We start from the raw sequence: 15151 nt of genomic DNA on the forward strand, positions 1-15151 counted from the left end.
GTTTAACTATTTAAGCCTTAAACGTAGCACTAAATTGTGCTGTTGATATTGTGACTGTAAACATTCAGAACATGACGACTTTATGGTGCTGACATTCTGAACGTCGACAAAATGACTGGATACCGTTCAGCGGAGGCTCCTATGCTGTTAGAGGAGGGTGGCTGCCACTGCCGAGAAGACTCACCCCGAGGGGGACACACCTCTGGCATAGCTACTGGCCGGGTCCCGGCGCCTTCAAAATTGATGTGACAGGCGCCGGGACCGGCGCACTAGCGGCGGGGAGCCACGCATGTGCATTTTCACCGGCTTTCAAAGGGCTGCATCGTCTGCAGCCCCTAGGAGCCTGGTAGGGCTGGCTGAAAGACAGAGTAGCGGCTTCCTCAAGAAAGCCGCTCTCTGCAATAGCAGCCCAGACTGGCAGTCCCAGGGGGAGGAGACACCTCTCCCTGAGACTGCCTGTTGTGTATCTGACTGGCAGATGGCACTTCCAATAGGAAGCCACTGCCAGTCACAGTGGAGACAGTGCAATCACGGACTGCACTGACTACACTGAGGTGGCGGATATTACTGGGTCGGCTGCAGCCTCGCAGCCTCTAGGAAAAATCCGCCGCTGATACCGTTCCTGAATGTTAAGATTCTTTATCTGATTCAGAATAATATTGGATGACATTAGACTGCTGCCATTTACTTTCCTAACTTCTCTTCTTGTTCCCGTAGTCGCGGGCTCTGATGATACTAGTACTGTATGCCGCTGGTAACATTCTTATAAGTTTGCTATTCGCCACCACAAGATGTTTTTACATTTGGTATTATGGTGTGATGGACATCATTATATTAAAATGTTGTGTTGTACTGTATGCTTTAATTTCATCTTCTTACTAACAAAAATTGTGTGTAACATGCTCTGGACTATTTACGGGCAACTAAAGTGAGATTTTGCATGCCTGCATTTAAATGCATTACATGTCAGTAGTTCTATAGGGTGAACTTGTCTGTCAGCCTTGTGGCTATGACGAAGAGAATTGATCCATTATAATAATCACCAGCCGCCCCTATAACATGATTTTATATTTTTATGAAGGTGCAAATAAACTGTATCTGCTACTTTCTTACTCTGCCTCCCTATCACTGAAGAGAAAAGATGATGCCAAGCTTTGCTTGTGAGAGCTTACAATCTATATTTGAGGGGATGCTAAGTCATCAACTCTCAGAATGAACCACTACAACCAAGTTTATCATATTCCTTTAGCAAGTCCTTTTCCATAGAGCTGAATGTGCTCATTGGAACTTACTTGCCCCATGTCTTGTGCACTCATGTCTTTTGGAGCCACATTAGCAAAAAATATTGGCAGAAAAAACAGAAACAGAGGACTGCACACCCATATATATACAGGTGCTCACACACGGAAAGGACGGCAAAACCCCCCCACCAAAGTCTAGACAGAGGTCAAGGCAGATGGACCGCAGGATTATAACCAGTCCAGAGGTTAAGGAACGGGCACGAATTTTGTCAATGTCCAGGTAAAGGTCATGGCAAATAAACAGAAATATCACAAATACCAATTTGGAACTCACAAAGCTAGGTACTCTGCACCTATAACAGGCAGTGAGCAGTACAGCTGCATGCACTATGTGAGTGCAGGCAGCAAGTTACAATGTTCCATAGCAGCAGTATTGCAATCACTAGATCATTACTTCACACCTGCAATGTTACTCAGAAGTGTTCTTAGTATCCAGCAGCTGGTGAGGGGGGACAGATCCTCATTCATGACAGTGTCCGACCCCTTTCAGCCCTACCCTGCCTTGAAGGTGCCTCAGTTCACCTGAATGGGAGTTTTCTATAACTGTTCATGTGTGGATCTCTTAAGTCTTTCTTCATGTACATCCTCAGAAACCAGTGAAGACCTCTTTTCAGGGCCCAACCTTTTTACTAAATAATTAATGCATTCCAATGGATCATATAGAGAGGAGGCCAATTGTTCTATTTAATTTTCTTCTTCTACATCAATGGTTACTGGAGGTTTCTTGGAGGGTCTTCTGCTATATTTTTAGATGACCACCGGTTTTAACATAGATATGTTAAATGTTCTTGGGATTTTAATGAGATATTGAGAAATCCAACTGAAAAGACACCAGATTTACCAATATAACAATCTTGTACCAATAAAGCACATAGGCTCTGACTTGCTGAATGGCTGCTATAACAGGCCCCCATCTCTGACTTTTTAAATACACAAATACAAACATTTTTCTAAATAATTCCCTACTACAATTTTGGGAACATTAATGTGTCATTGCATAACCCACATACTCGTAACGACCATTAAGAGGGTTTAAGGCTATTTTCCATCTCTCCTTCTCCATTATTCATCTCAGTATACAGACATCTCTCATATCTTAGTTGTAGAAGATATTGAAGCAGCCCTGATTTTGTTAAGCAGTTCAGAAATTAAAAATATACATAACTCATCTTTACTAAAAAGAATTATGGAAGTAAGCATAGGTATTGCAAAGGATGGGGAATGTATCAGGAACATTAAATGTTCATATGACGACCAGCCCCCACTAGTGTCACCTAAGTGTCTTGTAACAAAATTACCTTTTGGACAAAGATTTAACAACAACCCACAAATCCTGACAAGAATTGAAAACCTAACCAGGTACAGTATATGTTACACAGAGAACCTCCTATAGCATTTTCTATTCTCCACACATCCATGTGCATATTCAGTTTATAGAGGCTGCTCCTGATGGAGGAGGGATGATCTGCACCTTACTGTGCACTGGGAAGGTAATCAAGGTGACTTGCGATTCGCATCAGATGCATTGTGTGAATGCCTCCAGATCATTTAGTCTCTATACCAGGGGTGGCCAACCAGTCAGAGGCAAACCAAAAAATATCTGTGGTCAAGTTGAAGAGCCGTTCGCATGGGCGCGCACACAAAAAATGTTGTGCTCATGCCTTTGGTATGACATTCGCAGGAGCATGACCTTATGTCACCCCCCCGTATTTTGTCACGCTGGCGGCGAGCCCAGCACATTGAAAATACACAATTGACATAAGTTTCCCAATATAATTTTTTCACTGTTGAAGTGAAATAAAAAGCCAGAGCAATATAGAAAACATTGAAATAGCCACGTTCACATTAAATACACAGAAACAAGCCAGAGCCACATAAAATACATTTAAAATTCACATCCACATAAAATACATATTGAAATCCAGAACCACATAAAATACCAGTGCCCATTATACTATGCCCCCTGTAGTTGTGCCCATTAAGCAATGCCCCCCAGGGGTGTCTTAAGAGAGGAGGGGGCCCGTGTGCATTCCCCATGCGGGGCCCCCTCCTCTCTCCCCAGTGGCCGGCAACCGACTGAGGCGGCTGGCCAGCCACCGGAGTCTACCGCTCATGCGCAGAACGCTGGAATAATGACCACGGCGGCCATTTTCCGGCGTTCTGTGCATGCGCAGTAGACTCTGGGCACTAGAGTGTGCCCAGAGTCTACTGTTAATGCGCAGAACACCTGAAAAATGGCCACGGCAGCCATTTTCCGGTGTTCTGAGCAGCGCTGACACCCGACGCGGGACCACGGACAGGTAAGTTTAAAATAATATGAGTGCAGGGTGTGCGCTGCGGGGCCCCACTGGACCTGGGGACCCCCTGGACCTGGGGGCCTGTGTGCACCGCACACACTGCACCCATTATAGATACGCCACTGATGCCCCTGTATATGTGGCCCTTATGCAATGCCCCCTGTAGCTGTGCCCATTATGCAATGCCCCCAGTAGTTGTGCCCCTACTGCAATGCCTCCTGTAGTTGTGCCCACTAAGCAATGCCCCCAGTAGTAGTGGCTCTTATGCAATGCCCCCTGTAGCTGTGCCCATTATGCAATGCCCTCAGTAGTTGTGCCCCTTCTGCAATGCCCTTGTAGTCATGCCCATTAAGCAGTGCGCCTAGTAGTTGTGGCCCTTATGCAATGCCCCCTGTAGCTGGGCCCATTATGCAATGCCCCCAGTAGTTGTGCCTCTTTTGCAGTTCCCCCTGTAGCTGTCCCCATTATGCAATGCCCTCAGTAATTGTGCCCCTTCTGCAATGCCCCCTGTAGTTGTGCCCATTAAGCAATGCCCCCAGTAGTTGTGGCCCTTATGCAATACCCCCTGTAGCTGTGCCCATTATGCAATGCCCCCTGTAGCTGTGCCCATTAAGCGATGCCCCCAGTAGTTGTGGTCCTTATGCAATGCCCCTTGTAGCTGTGCCTATTATACAATGCCCCCAGTATTTGTGCCTCTTATGCAGTGCCCCCTGTATTTGTGGCCCTTATGCAGTGCACCCTGTAGTTTTGACCCTTATACAGTGCCCCCTGTACTTGTGCCCCTTATGCAGTGCCTCTTGTACTTGTGCCGCCTAAAAGCAGTGCCCCTGCATTTGTGCCCCCTAAAGTAGTGCCCCTTAAGCAGTGCCTCCTGTATTTGTGCCACCTAAAGTAGTGCCCCTTAAGCAGTGCCTCCTGCATTTGTGCCCCTTAAGCAGTGCCCCCTGTATTTGTGCCCCCTAAAGTAGGGCCTCCTGTATTTGTGCCCTCTAAAGTAGTGCCCCTTAAGCAGTGCCTCCTGCATTTGTGCCCCTTAAGCAGTGCCCCTGTATTTGTGCCCCCTAAAGTAGTGCCTCCTGGATTTGTGCCCTCTAAAGTAGTGCCCCTTAAGCAGTGCCTCCTGCATTTCTGCTCCTTAAGCAGTGCCCCCTGTATTTGTGCCCCCTAAAGTAGTGCCTCCTGTATTTGTGTCCTCTAAAGTAGTACCCCTTTAGCAGTGACCCCTGTCTTTTGTACCCCCAAAAGTAGTGCCCCTTAAGCAGAGCCCCCTGTATTTGTGCCCATTAAAGTAGTGCCCCCAGCCCAGTACTTATCTGACAACACTGGCTCTGGCTCCCACTGCCTCGCTCTGACTGGATCTAACTAGATTCAGCAGGTGTGCAGGGCAGGCTCCTCACATCGCAGGTGACGTCATGATGTCACCCTCGCAATCCATCACTGGGAACGCTGGCCTCTGAACGATCCCATCAGAGACCAGTGATCCCAGTTCCAGTGGGGGGAGTAACAATTTACAAACAAAGGAGCCGCATGCGGCTCGAGAGCTGGTGGGTTGGCTACCCCTGCTCTATACATTACAGTATTAATTTAGGGCTTATTACATTTCTCAACCCATTAAATAATATTATGGTCTCTCTCTTGCTTTTCAGTCGACTTGTGCTGCAAATACACAAATCCAAAGGTCTCCAGGATCTCGGAGGGATCAGTTGGCAGCTTTGTCTCTGTCTGTTTTTTATCTTCACTGTGGTATACTTCAGCATATGGAAGGGGGTCAAAACATCTGGAAAGGTTAGTATAATATTGCAAAGATGCCCACATATATGAGTACTTCTGTATCACAATTAAACAGAAGGGGGCTTATGTAATAGGGTGCTACTTGCAGCCGCTGCGGGAACTCCTATGAGTCTTCCTGTAGTCTTAAAGCGGCAATCATCTTAAAGTAAAAACCAGCTTGATTTTGCCTTTGAAATGATTGCCGCTTTAAAAATCCAGGAAGACTTACAGGAGTTCCTGCAACACCCCCTAGGTATTTTACTTGAGTTCGTAGTACAATGTAATAATGCTCATATCACTTATTATTTTTTTTAACAACCTTTTAATGAGGATCTTATAGATAAATTATAATACACGTTGTATTCAGACATTTTCATAATTAAAACATAGTGTACACCTAATGGATTCAGGGAATACTCTTGCGTGATTGCACTCACTTATATAAGTGATGTTTGCGCCTTGGACAGAATTTCACCATTGTCTGCCAGTAGTTAACATACAACTTTGAGATGTCTTCAGACAAGTTTGTTTAACCGTCCAGTACAAGTGTGGCCTCGATTATCCCAGAAAAGGAAAATAAATGTAATAGTGCTCACTGATTTCAACATAAAGGGAGGATTTCCACGTATTTCTGTCTAGGTTTCACTCAACGTCTTTAGGAATTAAGTCGCAATTGGACATTTCTTTCGTAACCTGGTGTCTGTCTGTATTCTTCAAATGTATACAGTCGATCAAATATTAGTACATGTGCAAACTGATCGATCTAAATATCCAGTGGTTTAGAGAGGGTGGTTAAGCCTTAAATATGAACATGGCCCATCTAGTAGTAGCTAACATTCATCAAAATTGATATATTACACCACTAACATCAATGGGTGGTTTTTGGGGAATCTTGCAGGTTTGACAACCCAGCACTATTGCACAAAACAACCATTGGTTTTAATGATTATTGTTTGTGATCAGAAAATCACTCTACAATATACATAAACTGTATGTAATACCGATTGTATCAGACTAGGACACTCGTAATGTATTTCTGGTATTTTGTAACAATGGAATATAATTCCAAATCTTAAATGTTCTGTCAACAGTGACAATTGTATATGTCGTCGCAGGTGGTGTGGGTAACTGCAACTTTTCCATACATTGTGCTTACGATACTATTAATACGAGGGGCAACACTCCCTGGTGCCTGGAGGGGAGTAATATTCTACCTGCAGCCTGATTGGAACAAACTGCTGACCACTGAGGTAAGAATTTAGCTTGGGTTCAAAAAATAATCTGTAGTGCAAATCTGGGTAATGCAATTCTAGCATCTGAGTGAGTGAGAATCCTTTAATCTTTGTCAGGCAATCATATCTCTCAATACACTAAATTCACAGGATGTTATAGACTTAAGCTGCGTACACACGTTCAGATAAAGTGAACGATTTAAACGATAACGATAAGGATCTTATCGTTATCGTTCAAATCGTTCACTTTAATGCCCCTGCAAACGACCAAACGATGGTCGATGTGTGGGCACAAATGGTCGTTATCGATCATCGTCCGTCACCCGGGAAAACCGGCATACATGGACGATTTCGACCATGTTAGCCTGTTTACTATAGGGACCCACGATTGTTAATCTCGGGTTAATGCATGTGTTGGATGTTCTATAATGATCATCCAACACATTCAGAACGATCAGATAACGATCATCCAACACATGCAGAATAATCAGATAATTATCGTTGTCGTTATCTGATCGTCGTGCAGTCGTCATGTGTGTACCCACCTTTAGGAGGAAATATAGCAAACTTTCTGAAGAGGTCAAGGGGAGAAGTTACCCAGAGCTACCAATTTGCTTAATACAGAGCCAAGTAGTCTGCACCCATTTGGCCTAATTTAGATTTGGATTGAAGTCTTTTGGCTGCAAAGACCTGCTTTGTTTTAGTGCCCTAGGCAGGCCGGACAGTGCCCCTCTTCTCTCCTGCACCACTGCAAGCCCTCCAACACCCTAATTCCTGCAGCCCCACTAAGTACAACATTAAACCTCCAAAGCTTTTTGACATTTGTAATTTTACAGTAGTTAGCATGCCCTACAGAACAATGGCTGCCAGAGTAAGGTGGGAACTAATCTTCTTTGGACTTTACACTGTTATACAAATCCATCATCCTCCCAACTTTAATGCTGTTCAGATGTTATCAAACAATTTAAATGCCCCCACCTTGCAGTGCAACATGGTTTTGCCAAGGTGCCAAGTGGCACCTTCTAGCTGGATCTACTCCAGTCCTAACTGGTGGGCTCCACCATGTCTGCCTCCACTGCGTATGCAGTAAGTGGAAAAGGAAGCAACAATTCCAATTTTTGATTGTTCAAATGTACTACTCTTGTGAAACAGACAGCAAGGCTACATAGACATAATGGATGTTTATATCGAAAGGGAATGAGATCATATATTAAGACACAGATGAAGTTTTAACTTTCACCTCTATCCTGGACAAATACTACTTTTATTCAGCATTACCATAACTGTATAGTTTATTTCATCGTTGTGTTATTTCCCTACAGGTGTGGGTGGATGCGGCAGCACAGATCTTTTTCTCGCTGGGGCCAGGGTTTGGTGTGTTACTAGCCTTCGCTAGCTACAATAAATTTCACAACAACTGCTACCAGTTAGTATCACTTTTATGTTGTCCTTCATTTCCCTAAAAACTGTAGTTTGGTGAATCCATCCCTGTAGCTCTCAGTCAGAGGAGCCCCTACATGTTCTATGATTTATTGCATGGACTGTGGAAGGCACAGGACTATTTCAGTCACCCAAGTTTGTATCTTTGTATGTTCTAACATTTTGTACCTGTTTGACTGTTTGTTACAGAGACGCATTAGTGACCAGTACTGTGAACTGTCTGACTAGTTTTATGTCCGGCTTTGTAATATTTACCGTCTTGGGATACATGGCTGAAATGAGGAACCTGGATGTGTCAGAAGTGGCCAAAGATACAGGTAAGATATGCATCTAAAGTTATTACCTTCCTAGAAAGGGTGCACTGAAGGAGTAGAGCATTATCGGGTGAGCATCTCTGACTCCCCGTAACAATGGGTGGGTGTTACGATCCTCTAGCAATTGCTAGGACCGAGATGGAGGTGTTGGAGATACGTGGCACATCGAAGAACAAACACAAGAAGTATAGTTAAATCATGGCAGTTTACTAAATAAATGATATGATGGACCAGTGAAAACACAACATGTCAATGGTGCAGTAAGGAGCTGAAACCATAGGACAGTCAGTAGAATATACTGTAGGTTTACAGTCCAAACTAAAGTAGTTAAATGGCCAGGAGGCCTAGTAGACAGCAATGCTTGAAACGTGGTGAAGAAGCAGGATTGCTGGATGGCCTGTGGGGCCTAGCAGACAGCGATGCTTGAAACCTGGTATAGAAGCAGGTTTGCAGTATGGCCTGGAGGGCCTAGCAGACAGCGATGCTTGAAACCTGGTGTAGAAGCAGGATTGCTATATGGCCAGGAGGGCCTAGTAGACAGTGGTGCTTGAAACGTGGTATTGAAGCAGGATTGCTGTATGGCCTGGAGGGCCTAGTAGACAGCGGTGCTTGAAATGTGGTGTTGAAGCAGGATTGCTGTATGGCCTGAAGGGCCTAGTAGACAGCGTAACTAGAAACGTGGTGTAGAAGCAGGATTGCTATATGGCCAGGAGGGCCTAGTAGACAGTGGTGCTTGAAACGTGGTGTTGAAGCAGGATTGCTGTATGGCCTGGAGGGCCTAGTAGACAGCGGTGCTTGAAATGTGGTGTTGAAGCAGAATTGCTGTATGGCCTGAAGGGCCTAGTAGACAGCATAGCTAGAAACGTGGTTTAGAAGCAGGATAGTTGTATGGCCTGGAGGGCTTAGTAGACAGCGATGCTTGAACCGTGCTATAGAAGCAGGATAGCTGTATGACCTGGAGGCTCTGTAGACAGCGATGCTTGAACCGTGGTATAGAAGCAGGATAGCTGTATGGCCTGGAGTGCCCTGGAGACAGCGTTGCTTGGACCCAGAGTACTTGGGTCACTTAAAAGCCAGTGAGCAGAATACACGCAGCATGTAGAAAATATAGCTGGAAGTCTGGATGCACAGAAGGCAGCTTGCATAACCAAAAGTTCCACATGAAAACTCTATAGCCGACAGGGCGGCGACAGTCCAGGAAGTTCAAATAGGATCAGCTGCCAATCAGGCAACACTAGGAGGAAACGTGAAATCCTCTGACGTCTGGGTCTCCTAGCAACCAGCAACCTAGAAGCATACCTCCCAACTGTCCCGCTTCCCGTTTTTCTGGGACTGTCCTGCCCGCGGGCCGCAGTGTCCCGCGGTGGGGGGGGAAGTTGGGGAGAGCACACCCGCTGCTCTGTCTAGCAGAGCAGCGGGTGTGCAGAAGATGAACAGATGCCGTACGCATCGCACAGCATCTGTTCACTAGCGTAGGGAGAGCCTGGGGGGCTGCCCATCATCTCGCAGAGTGCTGGGCACGCCCCCTATAGTGACGAAAACGGGGGGGAGCCGTGAGGCTCCGCCCCGTTTTCAGTTGGCTCCGCCCCCTTTTCAGAAGCCACACCCCTTTTTCAGGCGCGTTTTGATGGTGTGACTGATGGTGGCATCTACAGATGGTATTACAACGTCCACAGATGCTCATAGGGGCTGATTCAGAGTTGGATGGTAAAAGCAGATGCTGCATCTTTGTACGCAGCGGCTGTGCTAAAATATGCAAAAGCCGCAGGAGACACCTTGTGCATAACGACATCCACTGCCTGCTTCTCTAAACCGCTGCTGCGTCCGAAGACGCAGCATCGGAGCGGTTCAACTGCATGAACATCGCCAGGCTATCGGGCATTTCAGTAATCCTCAGGTCACTCAGGGTGTCCAGCAAAACTATACTGGAACGCTTCCTGACGCCACACCCAAACGCCAGCAGCAAGTCAATCACGCTGCCGTATTCAACACATTGTGACCAATGTCTCAGAACCAGATCTGCACATGAGAGCAGATCTAAAAATCACCACATTGATTTAGTGTATTGTTTGGGAATATCATTGCCCATTTATGAGCAAGTCTGGTATATCCAGGACCGGCTGTGTGTTGTTATGTTACCTCGCAGCACTCGGCTATATTTTATACTGTAAATGCTTCCACATTATGCACAAAGGGCCTGATTCAGAGTTGCACTTAACTTGCATTTAGAGATGGCCCCATTTATGAGGACACCTCACCACTATCCATCCGCATGTGAATATAGCCGTCATCATTATCATATAGTATATAGCATAAATAGGACTGTGCTTATTTATTAGAACCAAGTTGTGAAATGGCATAAAATGATTTAGCAGTCAGGTTTCCCAATAATAATAATTTAATCACATATAAAAATAAAATACAAATATACAACAATGCACTTCAGTGTATATTATTAGCAATATTCAACTATAATTCACAGATCAAAATAAAGTGATCTATATAGTTTAAAATTCAATAGATTTTATAAAAATGTCCCATAAGAACACCAATTACCGGAACAAAGTAAGTGCTTTTTCTATTAAAGTAAAATACTAAATGTTCATCAATGGGTTAATAGTGCTCCACTTGAGTATGAATCAATAGGATAATCTGTGAGGGATGCTTCATAATAATCATATATGGTCTAACAGTCCCAAAAAGGAAAAAACCGTAATGGTAATGTATGAATAGCTTAATTGGTGTCACAAGCTATGACCGCACTGGATATACTTGGTCAGCGGAGTTACTCTGGAAAATAGCTTAATTCAGGCAGCTCTGCTCCAGCAATCTTATTTAGCTCCTGTGTGTTCCAGTTTGATTCAGCCGCATACGTCTACCGGGGTCAGCTGCATACACCATTTTGTTATCGTGTGCGCTTACTGTGCCTCCTCCGTAAGTGTCTTTGTCGATGATCAAAGTGTTGCCAATATGGGGGTACACTGACGCGTTTCGCCCTGGCATATGAGGGCTTTATCAAAGAGTAGTGATAGTTGGAACTTACTGTTCTTATATACCAGCACCGAAGGGCAGTGATTGGAGCAACCATTCATAGTCAATAGTTCTATCAGGTGAGTGACACATGTTGTTCCTAATTACTATATGCATCCAAAATACATGGGATAATTCCACTAAAAAACATTTTATCTATATTGCTTCTAGATATTCCTATTAGCATTAAGAGATGTATAGCTCAATAGGCTTTACATATAAAAATATATAAACAAATACAAATTTATTATAGCAGTTAGATGTTTCCCGATTTCTATGTATATGTTTTTTATGTGTATTTGTTTATATATTTTTATATGTAAAGCCTATTGAGCTATACATCTCTTAATGCTAATATGAATATCTAGAAGCAATACAGATAAAATGTTTTTAGTGGAATTATCCCATGTATTTTGGATGCATATAGTGATTAGAAACATGTGTCACTCACCTGATAGTCATTAGTTCTATGAATGGTTGCTCCAATCACTGCCCTTCGGTGCTGGTATATAAGAACAGTAAGTTCCAACTATCACTACTCTTTGATAAATCCGTCATATGCCAGGGCGAAACGCGTCAGTGACCCTCATATTGGCAACACTTTGATCTGTGACGAAGACACTGGAGTGTCTTGCTAACGGAGGAGGCACAGCAAGTGCACACGATAACACGATGGTGTATGCAGCTGAGCCTGGTGGACGTATGCGGCTGAATCAAGCTTGAACACACGGGAGCTAAACAAGACTTCATTCATTATCATTACGGCCTTTTCCTCTTTGGGACTGTTAGACCATATATGATTCTTACGGAGCATCCCTCACAGATTATCCTATTGATACATACTCAAGTGGAGCACTATTAACCCATTGATGAACATTATGGGCCTTTTCTATTAAAGGAAAATACTAACTTTGCTCCGGTACATTTTTATAAAATCTATTGAATTTTAAACTATATAGATCACTGTATTTTGATCTGTGAATTATAGTTGAATATTCCAAATAATATACACTGAAGTGTATTGTTGTATATTTGTATTATATTTGTATATGGCATTAAATTATTATTATTGGGAAACCTGACTGCTATATAATTTTCTGCCATTTCACAGCTTGGTTCTAATAAATAAGCGCAGTCCTATTTTTGTTATTTACTATCTGTCTTCTACTGTGTGTACAGTACACACACCTTGTAATTGTGGACCTGCAGCTGGTTTGATAATTAAGGGTTTTTTTCTTTGAATTTTGTTACACAGTTGAATAACTGCAAGGACTTTTAAAAGCTAGATTAGCGCTGAATTCATCTGTTTTGTGTTTACGTCATCATCATCATGGCATATTTGCACAAGCCCTACTCCCAGTGCAAGATATCCATCTAAAATTAGACAAATCTCTGCGTTTGCACAACTCTGCTTACCCTACATGCCCACCAGACGCCCTCATAGATCTTAGCCTACGCACAAACGTATGTTCAGCTCGGACACCTGAAGTTGTGTATGTTCAGCTCGGACAGCAGGAGTTGTGTATGTTCAGCTCGGACACTTGAAGTTGTGTATGTACAGCTCGGACACTTGAAGTTGTGTATGTTCAGCTCGGACACTTGAAGTTGTGTATGTTCAGCTCGGACACTTGAAGTTGTGTATGTTCAGCTCGGACACCTGAAGTTGTGTATGTTCAGTTCGGACACTTGAAGTTGTGTATGTTCAGCTCGGACACCTGAAGTTGTGTATGTTCAGTTCGGACACCTGAAGTTGTGTATGTTCAGCGCGGACACCTGAAGTTGTGTATGTTCAGCGCGGACACCTGAAGTTATGTATGTTCAGCGCGGACACCTGAAGTTGTGTATGTTCAGTTCGGACATCTGAAGTTGTGTATGTTCAGTTCGGATATCTGAAGTTGTGTATGTTCAGTTCGGACATCTGAAGTTGTGTATGTTCAGTTCGGACACCTGAAGTTGTGTATGTTCAGCTCGGACACCTGAAGTTGTGTATGTTCAGTTCGGACACTTGAAGTTGTGTATGTTCAGCTCGGACACCTGAAGTTGTGTATGTTCAGTTCGGACACCTGAAGTTGTGTATGTTCAGTTCGGATATCTGAAGTTGTGTATGTTCAGTTCGGACATCTGAAGTTGTGTATGTTCAGCGCGGACACCTGAAGTTATGTATGTTCAGCGCGGACACCTGAAGTTGTGTATGTTCAGTTCGGACATCTGAAGTTGTGTATGTTCAGCTCGGACACCTGAAGTTGTGTATGTTCAGTTCGGACACCTGAAGTTGTGTATGTTCAGTTCGGACACCTGAAGTTGTGTATGTTCAGTTCGGACACCTGAAGTTGTGTATGTTCAGTTCGGACACCTGAAGTTGTGTATGTTCAGTTCGGATATCTGAAGTTGTGTATGTTCAGTTCGGACATCTGAAGTTGTGTATGTTCAGTTCGGACACCTGAAGTTGTGTATGTTCAGCTCGGACACCTGAAGTTGTGTATGTTCAGCTCAGACACCTGAAGTTGTGTATGTTCAGCTCTGACACCTGAAGTTATGTATGTTCAGCTCGGACACCTGAAGTTGTGTATGTTCAGCACGGACACCTGAAGTTGTGTATGTTCAGTTCGGACACCTGAAGTTGTGTATGTTCAGTTCGGACACCTGAAGTTGTGTATGTTCAGTTCGGACACCTGAAGTTGTGTATGTTCAGTTCGGACACTTGAAGTTGTGTATGTTCAGCTCGGACACCTGAAGTTATGTATGTTCAGTTCGGACACCTGAAGTTGTGTATGTTCAGTTCGGACATCTGAAGTTGTGTATGTTCAGTTCGGACACCTGAAGTTGTGTATGTTCAGCTCGGACACCTGAAGTTGTGTATGTTCAGCTCAGACACCTGAAGTTGTGTATGTTCAGCTCTGACACCTGAAGTTATGTATGTTCAGCTCGGACACCTGAAGTTGTGTATGTTCAGCACGGACACCTGAAGTTGTGTATGTTCAGTTCGGACACCTGAAGTTGTGTATGTTCAGTTCGGACACCTGAAGTTGTGTATGTTCAGTTCGGACACTTGAAGTTGTGTATGTTCAGCTCGGACACCTGAAGTTGTGTATGTTCAGTTCGGACACTTGAAGTTGTGTATGTTCAGCTCGGACACTTGAAGTTGTGTATGTTCAGCTCGGACACCTGAAGTTATGTATGTTCAGTTCGGACATCTGAAGTTGTGTATGTTCAGTTCGGATATCTGAAGTTGTGTATGTTCAGTTCGGACATCTGAAGTTGTGTATGTTCAGTTCGGACACCTGAAGTTGTGTATGTTCAGCTCGGACACCTGAAGTTGTGTATGTTCAGCTCAGACACCTGAAGTTGTGTATGTTCAGCTCTGACACCTGAAGTTATGTATGTTCAGCTCGGACACCTGAAGTTGTGTATGTTCAGCACGGACACCTGAAGTTGTGTATGTTCAGTTCGGACACCTGAAGTTGTGTATGTTCAGTTCGGACACCTGAAGTTGTGTATGTTCAGCTCGGACACCTGAAGTTGTGTATGTTCAGTTCGGACACTTGAAGTTGTGTATGTTCAGCTCGGACACTTGAAGTTGTGTATGTTCAGCTCGGACACCTGAAGTTATGTATGTTCAGTTCGGACATCTGAAGTTGTGTATGTTCAGTTCGGATATCTGAAGTTGTGTATGTTCAGTTCGGACATCTGAAGTTGTGTATGTTCAGTTCGGACACCTGAAGTTGTGTATGTTCAGCTCAGACACCTGAAGTTGTGTATGTTCAGCT

The 15151-nt window shown here is 44.0% G+C and overlaps 1 protein-coding gene across 1 annotated transcript in view; it reads left to right on the forward strand.

Annotated features, from left to right (window-relative positions):
* Positions 1-15151, forward strand: part of SLC6A4 (solute carrier family 6 member 4) — a 154945-nt gene that overhangs the window by 82330 nt on the left and 57464 nt on the right. The window contains exons 5-8 of the mRNA XM_088477798.1: positions 5245-5383; positions 6484-6618; positions 7923-8026; positions 8230-8357. Of these exons, the coding sequence (XP_088333924.1) occupies positions 5245-5383; positions 6484-6618; positions 7923-8026; positions 8230-8357 (506 nt within the window). The remainder of the gene's footprint in view (positions 1-5244; positions 5384-6483; positions 6619-7922; positions 8027-8229; positions 8358-15151) is intronic.

This window comes from Taudactylus pleione, unplaced genomic scaffold, assembly GCF_031769625.1.
Source record: "Taudactylus pleione unplaced genomic scaffold, aTauple2 ptg000203l, whole genome shotgun sequence".
NCBI classification, from domain to species: domain Eukaryota; kingdom Metazoa; phylum Chordata; class Amphibia; order Anura; family Myobatrachidae; genus Taudactylus; species Taudactylus pleione.